At 47.2% G+C, this 16,688-nt stretch overlaps 5 protein-coding genes across 5 annotated transcripts; 3 read left to right on the top strand and 2 right to left on the bottom strand.

Moving 5' to 3' along the window:
• Positions 1-1,815: 1,815 nt before the first annotated feature.
• HD556DRAFT_1356933 (uncharacterized protein) lies at positions 1,816-2,441 on the bottom strand (the record flags this gene model as incomplete). The annotated part of the gene is made up of 3 exons (XM_041302506.1): positions 2,304-2,441; positions 2,120-2,261; positions 1,816-1,856 (listed from the first exon to the last, which is right to left on the bottom strand). The coding sequence occupies exons 1-3, from the start codon at positions 2,415-2,417 to the stop codon at positions 1,816-1,818; spliced, it is 297 nt and encodes a 98-aa protein (XP_041162590.1). The 5' UTR covers positions 2,418-2,441.
• Positions 2,442-9,363: 6,922 nt separating this feature from the next.
• Positions 9,364-10,085, top strand: HD556DRAFT_1306610 (uncharacterized protein; the record flags this gene model as incomplete). Its single annotated transcript, XM_041299939.1, has 5 exons — positions 9,364-9,523; positions 9,623-9,697; positions 9,747-9,804; positions 9,902-9,969; positions 10,033-10,085. The coding sequence occupies 5 exons, from the start codon at positions 9,364-9,366 to the stop codon at positions 10,083-10,085; spliced, it is 414 nt and encodes a 137-aa protein (XP_041162589.1).
• Positions 10,086-10,398: 313 nt separating this feature from the next.
• On the top strand, positions 10,399-11,161 carry HD556DRAFT_1441037 (uncharacterized protein; the record flags this gene model as incomplete). Its single annotated transcript, XM_041306219.1, has 2 exons — positions 10,399-10,871; positions 10,921-11,161. The coding sequence occupies 2 exons, from the start codon at positions 10,399-10,401 to the stop codon at positions 11,159-11,161; spliced, it is 714 nt and encodes a 237-aa protein (XP_041162588.1).
• Positions 11,162-13,130: 1,969 nt separating this feature from the next.
• On the bottom strand, positions 13,131-13,949 carry HD556DRAFT_1212875 (uncharacterized protein; the record flags this gene model as incomplete). Its single annotated transcript, XM_041296602.1, has 1 exon — positions 13,131-13,949. A coding segment is annotated over one exon (819 nt), but the record flags the coding sequence as incomplete, so codon positions are not given.
• Positions 13,950-14,543: 594 nt separating this feature from the next.
• HD556DRAFT_1306608 (uncharacterized protein) lies at positions 14,544-15,196 on the top strand (the record flags this gene model as incomplete). Its single annotated transcript, XM_041299938.1, has 4 exons — positions 14,544-14,556; positions 14,647-14,699; positions 14,733-14,960; positions 15,026-15,196. 4 exons carry the CDS (start codon positions 14,544-14,546, stop codon positions 15,194-15,196), a joined length of 465 nt encoding a protein of 154 aa, XP_041162586.1.
• Between the last annotated feature and the right edge of the window lie 1,492 nt (positions 15,197-16,688).

The raw sequence follows: 16,688 nt of genomic DNA, 5'->3' as shown, positions 1-16,688 counted from the left end.
TCTTTGTCGCTTGCACCTCATCCAACGTGACTTGCTCGATTCTGAAGAGGATCACTCTCGAGCTCCCCACCGGATGGAAAGTACGGCATAGGCAGTAACATCAATCCTCTTTATCTTTACCTTTGTCGCCCACTATTCACTTTCGTCATAACGCGCGCTCCCATATGACTTTGGGTCTCAACTACATACCAGAAAATAACATGTCAGTCACGAATCACGATCGGCAAACAACTTCCGACGTCTCATTGGCTCCATCATACGCGTCGAGAGAGATCCGTTAGGCAACCTTCGAGCCAACGTTAGGCGAGCAGGTTCAAGGTTGTGAGGAAATGCCTGAGACTCTGCGCAGTGCGTTCTGTCTTCGTTCGACCTGCCAATATTAATCATCAACAGTAATGATCGCTCGTTTCTACAGCCTCGAACTTAAGCTTAGTGGACTATGAGGAAAACCAGGCACGATTGATCATTTTCAGATAAGTTCAAACATATATTGCTTGACCAGCACAAAAGTTTGTTCGAGAATCACTGTATGATTGGCTCCTAACTAGGTCTTGCACTGTTAACTAGGATACCAAAGCGAAAGCAGAAACATGACTCACTGTCGCGACATGCCGCTCAGGCTCTTTATTGAAACGTGCAGGTCGGGACTCCCAAATCCTAAGGCGCGCAGGTGAGTCATGTGGTTGGATCCTGGTTGCATAGCGACCTGCTCATACTCACATCAGGTTGACAAAGATAGTCCTTGCAGCAATCTGCAGTTGTTGTACAATCTATTATGCTACATGCACTGACAGAAATAGATGTTGTCAAAGCAACAAAAACGGCGAGGACAGAGAAACGCATTTTGTGCACGAGGTGATATGGAATCTTCTGAGGGGAATCTCGAACGATATCTCCGAGGATGGGGGAACACTATAGGACGACGACCAGCTTTTATATCCTGCATGTGCTTATGGGCATGACTCTGATCGATTTGGCAGAATCTCCAGATTGCAAAAAATTGGGCTGCTGGGATTCATATCGTGTGAGGGGTATAGTCCATGCTATGTGAGTTCTGCCACATAAATTACTGATTTGAAGTGTCTCTGAATCCGTCTCTTCACAGCCTCCAGTCTTTGCAAATCGGAAATACAATTTCTCCACTTAAGCTATTTGTGTGTCGCCATTTAAGAATAATTGTTTTATTCTGTGACCTGGCATCCGCTGCTTCATTTCTACCGGCCGTGTTTGCCGTGGACGTGGACGTGGCACGGCTGTTACTCTACTACCTTCTCTAAAGATTGATCATTATACTCAGTTTGCACTTATGGCTAGCTTCGCTGATTGAATTGAGACTGAAGGCGGCCCGAGTCATGTCACTGATGCAGCCTTTGTAAGGCTTACACGACACCGGGTGGATGGGACGCGCACGACATAGGCGAGACTTGACGCGCAATTAATGGTGGTATGTGTGTCACAGCATTCGGATAGTTAACGCTCACTGAACCACCATCAGTGCGATCAAAGACGAGTACAGAAGGAAGCGTACTGCAAGGTGTTATATCCACTTGGGACAGACTCGGCAAACGATCAAGAAGAGCTTTAAATGATTGTCTCTTTAGGTTCAGACAACGCATCTGAAATTTGAGCAGGCATTGACAATTCTCTTCATCAACGCTCGCTCGAATCCCCGGTCTCTCATACTAATCTGTCACGCATCACAAACCCTTAGTTTGCCTTGGCGACCCTGCGCATCGGCGAGGTTGAGAAATATAAGGCACGCTCCATGACCTTGGGCTTTGATTTCCGACCAGATAATAACACATCTGCCACGGATTACGAATCACGATTGGCAACGAATTGGCGTCTCGTTGTTTCTATCACACCAGAGAGAGAGATTCACGAGCTAGCCTTTGATGCCAAGGTTAGATAAACAGATTCGAGATTGTCTGTGTAGTGCAATCATCAACAGCAATAATAACTCATTTCGACAGCCTCTGGAACTCAAGCTTAGTGGACCGCGAGCAAGACTAGGGACGGTCGATCATTGTCAGATGAGTTCAAACGTCCGCGTTGCTCGAGTAGTATGAAAATTTCTCCAAAACGACTGTACTGATTGAATCCGAACTAGGTGTTGCACCATCAACCATGATGCTGCCAAAGCGAAAGCAGAAACACAGCTCACTGTTGCGACGTGCTGCTCCGGCTGCCAGCTCAATTTTCAACCTACTGGCAGTACTTACCGTCAATCTAAGGTCGCAGGTAAGTGGTGTGGTTGAATCCTGGTTACAAAGCGACCTGCTCAGACTCACCTGATCTCCTACACAAGTCCAGGTTGGGCAACAATCTGCAGTTGTGTTGCAAAGTACCATGCTACATGCACTGACAGACATAGATGCTGTCAAAGCAACAACAGCAGCCAGGAAAGATAAACGCATTTTATGTGCGAGGTGGTTTGGAATCTTCTAAGGGGGATCTCGAATGGTATCTCTAAGGATAGGGTAATAGTATAGGATGACAGCTGGCTTTTATATCGTGCACATACTTGTGGGCACGATTTTTCAGAATTTGAAATTGCTAACAGATAGCAGAGATTTCGGTAGAACTTGCATGAGCGTATTGAATTGATTACTCACAACCTACCGTTACTAGAATCCTATTGTGTTAGCGGGGTGTAGTTCATAATTACCAGGTGCTAAGCGCTAAGTTCTAAAGCCTGGGATACATTTCCCCTTCCGATTTCTCCCGCGAAACAGAGACACTTGGGGAATTATTGACTTCAACCGTTTCTGATTCCATCTCCTCCAGTCTTTGTAATTTTTCAAATTTCTCCCCTTATGCTATTTGCGTGCTGCTAGTGACATGCATCAGGAAAACCCTCCCATATAGACTTAGATAGATTAGACGTTCTTAGACAAATTTTCGCAAGCTGTGAAATTTTATAGTAGCTAGCTCTAAGACCAATAGTATAATAATGGCGCTCAAGGTGATTTCCTGAAATCTCGGTAAGCTCGGTAAAGGTCGGTAAAGGTCGGGTAAAATGTCCTGCTGGTAGTTAACATAAGGCTCTGAAGTTAGCTTACTCAACTATACGACGTACTTCGGCATGACGTCGGAGCCTAAAATAAGATCTTATCTCTACCTTCACTATGCCCCGTCACTCCCTACGCAATGAGCTCCTTGACGAATTGGACGAGGTGCAACTAGCCTTGAAAAAGGCAAGGCTTCAGCATGCAATCCGAAGTTATGCTCTCTCCTATTCTGATTCTGATGACTTGGATTCGGACGATTCTGACCTCGACACAATTATCACACCTCCGTCACCTCCTACCCCATTTTTCTCTGACAGTTCTGACTTCGACTCCTCCAGCGATGAATCTGACCACTTTGCTGCACGTTATGACCGTCTGAATGACACTATCACTTCCCTTTATGATGAGGTCATCAGGGCACGTGTCCTCCATCAACCAAATGCACCTCCCATGCGAGCTCCCCAAATACAACTCCTTCATGATTTCGGGGACTCTCGACCTCACCTGTTCCGCAAGAAGCTCCGCGTCAATCCAGACATATTTGACGACATCTTAGATCAAATTTCAGGTCACGCCATTTTCACCAATCGCTCAAATAACCCGCAGCTCCCCGTCGCAGTCCAACTTGCAATATTTCTTAACTGTGCTGGGCACTACGGTAACGCTATATCTCCGGAAGACGTGGCTCAGTGGGCTGGTGTTAGCATCGGCTCGGTAATCAATTGTAGCAATCGCGTCATGGTCGCCATTCTTGATCTCCACGATACGTTCATTGTCTTCCCTGCTCTTGACTCCGATGATGCAGAGCAGGCTCGCCGATTCGTCGAGGCGAGGTCATGTCCCGAGTGGAGAAATGGGATCTTCGCCGTTGATGGCTCTGCAATTAATCTGTACGAAAAGCCCGGTCTTTATGGTGAAGCGTTTTATGATAGGAAATCAAATTATTCTCTCAATTGTCAGGTACGTTTTTTCCTCTTATTCTAATGATACGAAATCTAACGAAACCTTTAGGGAGTTATCATGCCTCATAACTTGCTTATCGTCAATTACTCCCTCGGTCATCCTGGAAGCACACACGACGCATATGCATTCAAATCGACACGTGTTTATCAAGAACACGACACCCTTCTTCAAGCTGACCACTGGATCTGGGCCGATAGTGCTTATGCACTGGAGAGGTGGTGTGTTCCTCCCTTCAAGAAGCCACGGAATGGCCGCTTGACGAGGAATCAAAAGAGCTTTAATGTCAGTCTCTCTCGCGTATGTGCTCATTTTTCTGCTCGTTAGAATATTTACTAACTTTCAATTGGTTTAGATTCGCGTTCACATCGAGCATGCATTCGCTGCTTTGAAAGGACGCTTCCAATCCCTCAAAGAACTTCGTCACCCGATGCAGAATCAAAAGGACCTTCAAATCACTCTCCACTGGGTCAGGTGTTGCCTGATACTCCACAATATGATCATCTGCTTTGAGGCACAGCGCAACCGCTCAACAATCAGATGGGCTGTCGGGGAGGGGCTAAATACTATGCGCCGTGAGTTTGAAGAAGCGGATGGTGACGAAGTGATAGGCGATAGATCATATGAGGGTACCCCGGGTCAAGCATGTAGGGCAAGGCTCATGGATCAATTGTTCGACAGCCCTCATTCAGAAGCTCAACGTCGCGAAGGGTGAGCACATAACACGGATGATTCATCACAAGAACAATTGTAGTACATAGATATAGTGAGTAATTCATGGAAGACAGTGGCAGCCGTACAAAGATGCGCGAGAACAAGACAAATGCGAGCGTGAGATATGAAAAAAAAACAAATGAGCAAGTCGGAAGTGCGAACAGAAACAAAATCCAGTGAACAAATATACAAACATACAAATTGAAGCCCCAGGAGAGATCAATCACTCTTGGCAGCATTGATCTTGGCCCACTCGATCCGCAGGCGCATCACGTCCCTCTCCATTTCAAGAGCCTTGGCGTCTGCTTCACGCAGGCGAATCTCTGTCTCCTTGGCCTCCTTCATGCGTTGATGGACAATAGCAGCATCTGCGCGCTCATTGGCACGCTCCTCACGAAGGAAATCGTGCTCTTTCTGCTGGCGGTTAGAATTCATCTTCACCATCAGTCGCTCATTCTTGAGCTGATACAACGAGACCTTCTCAGAGTGTATGCTCTCCAAGTCATCGTTCAACATCTCGACTTGTTCTTGAATTTCCGACCGGACACGTTTCGACACTGAGTCCTTGCCTTTTGGATTGGCTGAAACAGATGTTTGTGAAGTTGGCAATTTTTGAACTGATGAGCCTTGCCTACCAGCGCGTCCACGTCCCAATGAGCTGCGGGAGGTCTTCGAGGATGTGACAGAAGGGGTGCTATTAGTAGCACCCTCGCGCACCATGAGCTGACCAGCATGAGATTTGAAGGAGCCATGACCATCGTGGATGGAGGTGCAGGGCTTCTGTGGAGCTGCAAATGAGGGAGGGGGGGACGGAGTTGGAGAAGATGGAGGCTGCTGGCGTTTCTTGGCACCCCGTTTCGATTTTGGTGGGCTGTCCAAAATGATGACATTGTCATCGTCATGATGACCGACTGACTCATCCATATGCAGGTCTTCCATGTCACCAGCAAGGGGGTTGTTGTTGTTGTCGTCCATTCCAGGAAAGTCTGAAAGTGTCTGAGGGCCTGGGGAGTATGTGTTGCGGCTTTGTGACTGAGCACCTTGGGGAGAGAGGTCATAATTCCAGCGTTGTGGAGAGCCAGAAGTGCTGCTTGCTTGAACACTCTGTTGAGGGGGGGCAAAGTTGAATTGGGGAGTGGAGAGAGAGCCAGCGACACCACCAGTATAGGTGCCTTGGGGAGGGAGGCCAAAATTCCAGTGCTGCGGAGAGCCAGAAGCGTTCCCTGGTTGGGCATTTTGTGGGAGGGGGAAGCTGAATTGGGGAACAGGAACACTGCCAGGGTGGGCGCTTTGGGGAGGGACATTGTAATTCCACTGCGGGTGGGAACCAGCGACGCCGCCTGGTTGACCACTTTGGTGACGGAGGCCAAATTGATGGGGGGCAAACTGTGAAGGTTGTGAAGGTGGCGGATAGGGAGGGGGAGGGTAGTTAGATTGTGGGACGCCTGTTCCACTACCAGTGGCAGCGCTGGTAGAAGGGATGTTACATTGTGGGGGGGGGATGAACAGAGCTGCCCGCAGGACGGGTGAGGGCAAAAAGATCACCTGCGTGGTCGGTGCCTGGCTTTGATGAAGTCGTTTTGGCAGCAAATGATGGGTTGGAGCCCCATATTTTACGGAGATCGTCGTACCAGGGGAATTCTTTCTGGACTTTGGCTGTGAATTTTATTAGTAGAATTAAATAAACATAAGTAACGGACTCACCATGTAGATTTTCCGCAGTACATGCATCGAGGGGCACAATCCCTGCACCAGTTGATTTAAATTCATTGCGGTAGTCACGGAATTTATTCCGGAGACTTCAAATAACTTGATTAGCATCTACGATCTGATAACCAAAGGATCACTTACGCTGTTATACGGTTGGACACAGAGTCACGAAACCTGGTCCGATTGGCAGCATATTGGCCAGAATATACTCTATCGCCGCTGAAAATCACTTCTGCTATCACTGCATAGATTGCGTTCTTGTCTTTGCCCGATGGAGGACCCTCGATATTAGGATCACTAGGTTTCTTCCCCTCGCTAGAGAATAGGATGCGACAATCTGCCACATTGTTGACGAGGTAATCGACCAGCTTGTTGGTACGTTGGATGTCTGCCTGCCAACTGATGCTTGTCTCGGTGGTATCTCCATCTCCTTTGGAACGCCTGGACTTTCCTCTTCCACGGTTGGGGGGTGGGACTGGAGGAGGATTCATGGCCTTCCACTTGGCCTGGTAGTAGATTGGGGAGAGGTTCTGCGACCCCTGCAGTCGTGCAGAGCGACGTAGTCGTGGTCGTAGGGCAGGCATATACTTTTAAGCTCCGACGTCATGCCGAAGTACGCCGTATAGTTGAGTCAGCTAACTTCAGAGCCTTATGTTAACTGCCAGCAGGACATTTTACCTGAGCTTTACCGAGCTTTACCGAGCTTACCGAGATTTCATGAAATCACCTTGAGCGCCATTAATGAATAGATTTGCTGATCGGGCTATATATAGCCACATATGTACTAATCGACTGGACATGTTGAAAAAGTTGACCGGACCTAGTTTTCACACGCAGATGCAATTTTATAGACAGTGATACCTAACCGTTTATCACGACTACCGAGTCTTTTCAAAACCATGGTACTGTGTTCATTTCACGTCCTCGCACCAAACTATATCCATGAAAACGTTGTCAAGAAGCTCATAATGAAACTTCCTGTAGTAAAGAAGCCGGACGAGTCGCTCGAATGCCCAGGCCCCGCATTCATTGTTCCGAGTCACACCCACCCACTATTAGTGATGACGAAACACTATGCCTCTTTCTGAGGCTGAATAACTGTTCAGTGACGAAGAGGACAAACTACAAGCTGAAGATGGAGATTATCAGGCATAGAAGTTCAGCGTGGATTCGGCTGCTACTGGAATATGAATTTGGTGGTATATTGACTAACATCTTACCTGGTTTTTGCTAAAATGGATGTCTTGATAGATGCCGAACTCACGTTCGTTTATGGCCGCCTTACAGTGCCGCACAGGACGTAGATTCATGATTCATCGGAGAGCTCAAAGTACCATGCATCATTCGTGCAAACCGGCTGCTCATGTGGAACGCCACGTCAAACGCGAGAGCACTTATTACGTGGCTGTCCGCTATTCATATGCCAATGCATCCACTTGCGCGCAGTATCCCACATCAACATACTCAACAAGACCCTGGGTATGGAGAAGGAGATAGAGGCGCAAGCAAAACTCATTCATGAGCCTGACACTTTCAAGGAGGTTGCCATACTATGACATCCGTCATGTTGACAACCCTTGGAGCTATGTGGAGATGGCTCCGAAATGTTGAGTGCTTATGGACCCAGTCGACGGCTGGTTGGAAACTCGAATGTTCAGTAGACAGTAGTTCGACCACAAGTTGGTGATGGACCTTGGCTGGCAATCTGCTGGCACTACAGATCGGTGCCATCTGTTTAAAGGCACAACCACGCAAGAAGAATTTCAAATAACAACATTCAGCTCATAAAAGCCAGCCGTCTTCTTCAGAATTACCTGATTTCTTATCACAAGAGTCACAAATAATGTGTTTCTCCTCTGCATTTGTCCTCGCCGTCGTTGCTGCTTTAGCCTCATCATCTGTCTCTGCCATACCCCCTCAGGTTGACGAGGCTGGCACCACTCAATGTCAAATCATTTGCTACACTGATGAAGATTGCCAAGAATTTGGCTGCACTCATCGGACTTGCGTGAGTATCAGTAGTTTTCGTGGCTCCGATAGCCTGACTCACTTGCATGGCAGTTCCTCGCTTGGTTCTGCGTAGTGAGTCGTGTTTCTGCCCTCGCATCCATGCAGTATGGCCATTGGCACTGACGCGCGAGTGATTAGTGATTTGCAGATTTGATCAATGAACCATGGTTGCATTCAGATCCTCCCTGGTCGCTACAAAATTTAACATAAGACTGACGTTATTCTGTAACATGCCCTAAAACTTTCCTGGGTCATCACTACAGTAGAACCAGGGCCGTTTGCTCCTATATAATAGATGATAAACCTCTTGACGATGTCTTCGGAGCCACGCACGTCCATCCAGTGAATAGTGCTCGACTGATTTATCGAACACTTTTTCAAACATGTTGCACCTCTTCGATATTGAAATTGCCAGCACGAGGACTGTCACTTTATCGATCCCGTCGCCGACTCTCTGGACGTCGAGTGGACGAAAAAGAGGTCGAAAAAGTGAACGTTTGATCTGATCAAACTGCTCGTCTTGTAGCTAACACACCTTTGATCTATCGCTGGCAGGTCCGACCCATGGTGCTCCGTTTACTCCAAACCGGATACCTCGTACACTCATATCATGTCCTCCTTCCACTCAATATCGCCTCTGTTTGTTTCTCGATCCGCAGCGCCCTACAAACTGTTCAATCAGCACCAAAGGCAAAGTGGAAACACTCACTAGTCATGTTTCGCTACGTGCAAATCGGCTTGCAAGGGTGGGATATCCCAAGTGATGCATATACCACCAGCGCAAAGAGCGAATTTATCGCAGCAGTCACTAACGGCTTCGCAAGGCTGGTCACGTTGGCTACAGATTGGTGCCCTTACTGCGACACACAGTGTAGATGACGTCAATGCAACGATAAATGCGAGGCACAAGAAACGCATTGTTCGTTTGAGGTGATACGATCTGCTGAGGGCTCGAACAATGTCTTTGAGGTGGATGGACGCTGAAGATGGTAGGAATTTTATATTATCACGAAAACGTTTAGCGAAATGGTTCCACCTTAGGCACCGCCTGAGGGGGCTTGGGTGGTACAAGGAGACGGTCAACGAAGATTGTGACTCGTATAGAGCAGACCATCATGGTGACATCTGTGATCCTAAGTGCCGCCCCCATCCATTTCAGCGACCCAGAAGGCAAGGTCTTAAAGTTCGCCTCTTAGTCTTAATATTCATTTTTTTAGCTGGCCCGCCTCGCACGTTTGAGGGGGCTCATAGTAGTGCTTTTGTGTATGGACTCTTAATGTTCTTCGAGATTGGTGAGGTGGCGATTAATCCAAATATCTTATTCTGACAATTCACTTCTAGTTCTCATGCTCACCACTGCATTTGTGAAATATCGACACTATTTTGGTTTTCATAATACGTCAATAAGAACCATCTACCGTGATGGACTCCCCTACATGTTCTGCATCACAAGTATCAACATCATTGTTATAATTTTCGTGCTGACATCTCTATAGTGGTATCTGTAAGGACGTCACGGTCGACGACCACACTCAAAGAACAGACAGCAGTTACGTGGTTGAGCGTATATGATTCGAGAGAGTGAAGAACAGACGATGTCTACTGAGATACGTATCTGTATATATAGGGCAAGAGGGGTGCAAATGGCAAATCCCGGATATGTGGCTCAATTTTACCTAAGCTTTTGAACCTTAATATACAGCCACTTGAACTTTCGAGACAGACATTCTGAGTTTTGACCTAGTGGTCTCAAAAGTGAATATATTTTTTGTTTGCTACTTGCAATGGGGGGGTTTTTCTTACTGTAGAATACAACTAGGTAGTTTACTTGATAAAAATGCGCGTATAAGTGCGCTACTCGCAGAAAAAAAAAGTTGGATGTAATTTTGTAAACACGTGATCAAAGCATGTGATGTCAATATATGCGCGTCAAACGCGTCGACGTGTCTCATTGCGTCTCATACTCTCACTCCTTTACACATAAATTATTATCATGGATGCATTACAGTGGCATGCACATACCTTTGATTCCTCAAGTCTTGATGATAGCGACTGGGACTCAGACACAACTAATGACTCATATCAGTCAGATTTGGACTTTCGATCACATCTTCATAGATCTCCTTCGATTGATTCTACTGATTCTTCTGGCCCTGCGCAATATTGGTTGGATGCCTTCTTAGAATTGGCAGTGGCACCAGAAGATCTACCCGATGCCTATGAATTGGCCATGACCCCTGAGGACTTCATCTCATCAGACCCGGAATCAGAAAGTTCGAAAACAGAATATGACGACGAAGAACTACTCATATTGAATAGTCCCGATGCACTCTATCAGCTTTTTCTCAAGGACAAGCTACAAGTCCAAATCAGTGCCTCAAAGCAGTGGGAACTTTTGTGTCCGGACTGTGCAGAGTGGTGTCAGACTGGCATACACTCGGGCATCAACTTATGGATATCCGGACAGTTTGTGTCACTCAGTAATCATCGGGTGTTACAATAACATGTAACCGAGAACCCCTCCTATGGAGGTCACCATGACCTCAGCCCCTATCCCGCCATATGCACCGTCTTGGAAAGACTTACCGACTCAACGGAGACTCATAGAGACGCCTAGAACGGCCTGGATGCCGTTAGATGACCTAGACCAGCCTGGGCTACATCTGGACGGACCTAGATGGTCCTCGACCCGGATCATGGAGAAGCTCTGCTTCATGGTCAGAAGAGAAGCCGCATGCCGCAGCATGCGCAGTTAAACTACAAGGCATGTTTAGCCTTGAGGACAGATAGAAGAGGCATGGTAAGCCTCATGGATAGATAATCGCCCGCATGGCATCAGATAAGATGCCCTTGTATAGACACACTCATACTTACATACCAAACGTAGTATTGGTCTGTGCACACGGACGACAGTATATAGAGCAGACAGAATCATGTATATTCCCTACTTGATTCTACTAGGTTTTCATCAGAACTTCCTCTGTGTGATCGTCCCAATCGCTCAGTCTAAGCCGCACCTAAAGGAAAGCCGACGCTACCTTTAGTGGAACCCCCGAACCTCTCATTCGAGAGAAGATCCCCGTCTCTCCAGTAGCGAGCCCGCTATCAGATTAGGCAATCCGCCTAGGGAGAGCTCGACCTATCCTAGTCGTAACATCGGGGGAGTCAGAAATGCGATCAGACAGCCAAAAAAAAGCTGTGTGCCCATCAGAAGGATGACAACGTGTTTGATGTACCATCAACATGTTCTGGAGTTACCTCAAATGACACGAGGTATGTTTAATTTTGGTTCCATTTTATCACACACATGATCGATCGATCATCAATCAAAACTTTCAGCGCATTGCTTGCTCCTCCTCCTGGTCTTAATTGTGCTGGTCTTACTGTTGTCTGGCCTGATGACCTTCGCCCATTCGCAATGCTTTTACCTTGGGAACGATACCACGAAGGTCCGGACTCATTACCTTTCCTCGTCAACATCACACATCCAAGCAAGCCTCGTGTTTGGTCAAAGCGCTGCAGGTTATCGACTCTACTTGAGGGTGTGCCATGTGATGAATGCGCCGACATCTCCCAGCATGTCTCTCAACTTGCGTAGGCTGCGTGTGACCCCAAACCATCATTGAAGGGTACAATTCGGACCCCTGGTGTAAGAAGCTGATTGGGTTGTTAGGATTACTCCCTGGTTTATCTCACAACAACGATGGTTTTTTTTACATCGGGAACCGGTTGGTCGTGCCTAGGGTGAACAACCTGCGTGAAGACTTATTCCATGCGGCACACGATTCTGCAGGGTACCTTGGTGCCGACAAGTCATATGGACTGCTACGTAGCTCGTACTACTGGCCTAATATGTGTAAGGATCTTGTGGATGCTTACATTCCTTCGTGCACAGAGTGTATGAGGAACAAGTCAAAGACGACGCCAATCAGAGGGGGAGATCAAAAAACTTCCCTTTCGCGCAATCCTTCAAGATCTTGTCGATTCTTGGCAGTGGATGATTGTCTGGGACCGTATTCACATTCAATCGTCTGAAATCATTTACCCAATGGGGTAAAACAGAAGGGTCAGCCTTTGGGATTATGAACGAGGGCGATGACCATTCGCTTTCGGAGTGTCAAAGTCGCCCGCTTTCGATGTGTGAATCCAGCAACATTTTCCACGCCACCCAATATTTCTTCGGGCAATTGTAGGAGCACTGTTGCACAATTTTGTTAGCATCCTTCAAATTACGTGGTTGAGCCGATTGTGTTCCAAAAAAGGGCCTCCTAACAGTAGGGGCATACAAAGATTTGGTGCAATAATCGCACATACAGTGCGAGACTTGTAAGTTTGGTCGAGCAAGCTACATGACAACTTCACGAAATGCGACAGAATACAGGATTTATCTTGAGACAATGCAAGTGAGACAGGGATCGGTTTCAGGAGCTTTCGACGGCGCAGTCCGAGTTTGTTGATGAGGTCTTCACCAATCAGAACTAAGGACGAACCATGATCAATCAGTGCAGAAACAGTCATAGGGAGAGAAACAGCTGGTCCGTCGACAAGACATTCCCAGCACAGATGGGGGGTCTGTAATGGAGCCACACACTCTTCGTCAGAATCAGTACCATCCAGTACCGCAGAGGGCATAACCACCACAACGGTGTCACTCTCCTCTGCTTCTACAGGGGCAATGATCCCCTTATCTTTCTTTGCACATTTAATTACAATGACTACGGCCATCAATGTCTTGTACATCGCGCCGTCTGGGAAACCCTTCTTGCAAGTAGCAGACCCATGTCCCGCGAAAGGTTCCCTACATTTGAAACATCCATTGTTGTCACAGAGCAACTGGTGTTCATCTTCAGTCAATGACGGTAGGCGAGTGAATGTTTTGTTTGATCCAGTCACAGTTGTATTGGTCGATTGCCCAGCTTTTGAGTTGAAACGTGTTCCTGCTATAAGTTTCTTCTCTCCAGCGGAGCGTGCACGCTCTGCGCGAAGCGCAGCTTCTACCGTGTCCTTCTGTCGCACAAGGTACCATAAGCATCTCTCGTCAAGAAGTCGCACCTTCTCAATCCATTTGCGCAAGTTGGTCTCAGTGATATTTTTGGCCTGGTAGTTCGCCGCCAGTTCTGTGTTCATGTGGGCCTCAAGGTGGTACAGGATGCTGTCGTTCTTCAGATGAGACGGCGTCCCACGTAAGAGTGTGTTGTGGCCTTGGACGTCGACTGCCCACTCGTGGAAAGGACGCTGTCCCTGTGTCGATGCCAGCATCTTCCTCCGGACCTGATCAGCCCAACCTGATGGCAACCAGTAACTGTGCACGTCCTCCATGTAGTCCTTAAAGGTGAGTCCGTCGAGACGTGCTTGATTATTACTATACCAATCTTGCATAACCGGTTCCTGCATCCCCCAGGCGACTTTCTTTACCATTTCATCGTCTTTCACCTCTTTGTGTAGGAAGAATTGGGTGCAACCCATTTCCCAGGCGTGTAAGACTTCTGGTGTGAGCTCTCCTGCTGCGAGGAACAGTGGTGTGCTAGCAGAGGTTTGTTCTACTTATGCGAATTTCGAGTTAGTCGACATAGCGGATGTTTCAATATCGCAATCTGAGTCAGAGTTGGTTTCTGTGCACGTATGCGTGTGAGAATGTGTGATATTCATAGAATTCAACGTGGGGGGTACTGGGGTCGGTGCGGTACTAATGGAGGTTAATGAGGACGGTACAGATGTCGGTGCTGCTGAACACGCTTGTGCAGTCAATTGTTTGCTGCGGCCTTGTGTTGTGACGGCTAAAGGAACAGTTGGGGGTGATTAATGGAAAGGCAGTTTGGTGCTTAGATGATGGGTTTGACCGATGGTCCACACCCAACAGATGGTATCGGTAGTATAACGGCAACAAGGAGCATGGTACGGTTGTATCGGTTTAAGCTACACTCAGTGAACATAAAAAAAAAGTGTAAGGACGTCACGGTCGATGACCACACTCAGAGAACAGACAGCAGTTACGTGGTTGAGCATATATGATTCGAGAGAGTGAAGAACAGATGATGTCTACCGAGATATGTATCTGTATATATAGGGTCAAGGTACTGTGCGCGGTGTCCAATCAGTAATGAGCTGCATCATAAGCTAAGTTTAGTTGCGTCATCGATGTGTGTCATCTGTACGTCATGTAAGCATCCAGCTTACAGTATCCACTCTTAATGTGATTGTCATCTCTGTGTTCCCTGTGAGCTCTTTTCTGATTATGTAGGCTTCGAAGAACTGAGCACACCCTTAGCTCTCATACAGCAAGATGTTAAACACGTTAGCCTGGTCATATATATATATCATCAAAAGCTCATATTCGACATTTTAGACCCCAGATTGTTGTGCACAGCGTTCTCGCTTCGCGAATACTATTTATTCTTCAAGCGAACAGGGAGCAATCGGTCATCTCCACACACCTATCGACGAATGCACCGGAAATGGAATCGATTCCAGATGGGTTTCAAGCGTGGCATGAAGGCAGGGAGACATTTACTGGTGCTGGCCAACCAGATCAAGCTTAGATGTGCTAATAATTTTGTGGGTCCCATGGATAGATAGCATTGTCATTTTAGTTAGCTGACTATGAATTACTCGTCTCCTAGTTTCTCTTTGTCGTTGTAACGGAGATGTCAATTGCAGTGGTCCATGGAAGAGATAGTAGCGTAGTCACATCGTTGACCAGTCAAACCATAATGTCAGAACCGGCTTTAGCTGGAGCTCTGGCAACACTTGAACTTTCGACAGCCCCTCAAACTCAACTTGAAGCTCAGTGAACCATGAGTAATACTAGGCACAATCGATCATTTTTCAGATAAGTTTCAAACATCCACATTGCTCGAGCAATATGAAAACTTGTCCCAAAACAACTGTACTGATTGACTGCGAACTAGGCATTGCACCATCAACCATGCCAAAGCGAAAGCAGAAGTGTAACTTACTGTCCCCATGTGCCCTTCGTACTGCCGGCTCAATTTTGTAAACTAACTAACAATCAAGCAGTTCATACCTCCACCCTAAGGCGCGCAGGTGAGTCATGTGGTTGAATCCTAGTTGCACAGCAGCCTGCTCATACTCACGCTAGGTCCACAAATCATGCCTGCGCAGCAATCTGCAGTTGTTTTGCAAGCTGTGAGACACTGTGCACTGACATGCATAGATGCTGTCAAAGCAGCAACAATGGGGATGAAGGAGAAACACATTTTCTGTGCGAGGTGATATGGAATCTTCTGAGGGGATCTTGAATAGTATCTCTGAGGATGGGGGAACACTGTAGGACAATGGCCAGCTTTTATATCCTGCATATACTTATGGGGACGATTCTGATCAATCTGGCAGAATTGTTATTGCTCAGGTCAGACGGCAGAAATTCCGGTAGAACCTGCAGGAGCATGTCCAATTATGACCCTTGTATCACAACCTGCCATCACTGGGGCCATAGTTAGTATAGTAGTTCATGATAGTGAATTCTCTCGCATAAATCACTCATTTGAACCGTCTCTAGCAGCACTCTTGTGCGTGCTGCTAGTCTTGAAAGAACAACCAGTTCATTCTGCGACCTGGCGTCCACCACCTCACTCATTTCGGCCGGCCGTGCCTGCCGCTGTAGAAACAACAATACAGAGAGGAACAAATGATGCTCCTGACTGTATCTATAATGTTGTGAGGTCACGCGTTGCCTAGTCTGCTATACTTGAGACAACAAGTGCGTTCAACCCTAAAGGGGAAGCGAGTGCAGCAAGGATCTGGTAGTAGGCGCTACTGGTTGGCTGATGCGGAGCGCGTGAAAGCGCAGGTGTGCACGACGAGGCGTGGGAAAGCGAAGGTGCGCGTGAGCGGAAATGAGAGAGAGTAAGAGTGAGTTTGCTTAAGTGATGATTAGATATTAGATGAGGTGAGAGATGCAAGCTGAGAGACGAGGTGCCAAAGAATAGATTGCAACTATATTCTGCTAGGTAGTAAGTGGGAAAGTGGGAGGTAAAGTGGAAAGTGAGTTAGGTGAGTAATATTATGTACTGCTGGCGCTTATATATGGTGCCTAAGTGCTGTCATGCGGAGCCGAAGCGCTACCGAGTGAGGTATGTAAAGATATATGTAAGTAAGGGTCCATGATAAGAATAAAGGTGGTATGATATGCAAATAAGGGCAAATGGAAATACACACACTAGAGAACTTGGTGGACAGTGGATGGATGCTTCCGGATGGTGGGCGCTATAGGGCGCTCAAGCGCGGGAAAGCACATGCACGTATACATCATAAAGCACGGGA

The sequence above is a fragment of the Suillus plorans genome (genome assembly GCF_016647745.1).
Source record: "Suillus plorans strain S12 chromosome Unknown HD556scaffold_16, whole genome shotgun sequence".
Classification (NCBI taxonomy): Eukaryota; Fungi; Basidiomycota; class Agaricomycetes; order Boletales; family Suillaceae; genus Suillus; species Suillus plorans.
Note: the sequence above shows the minus strand (reverse complement) of the source record. Positions and strands in the feature narration are given on the sequence as shown.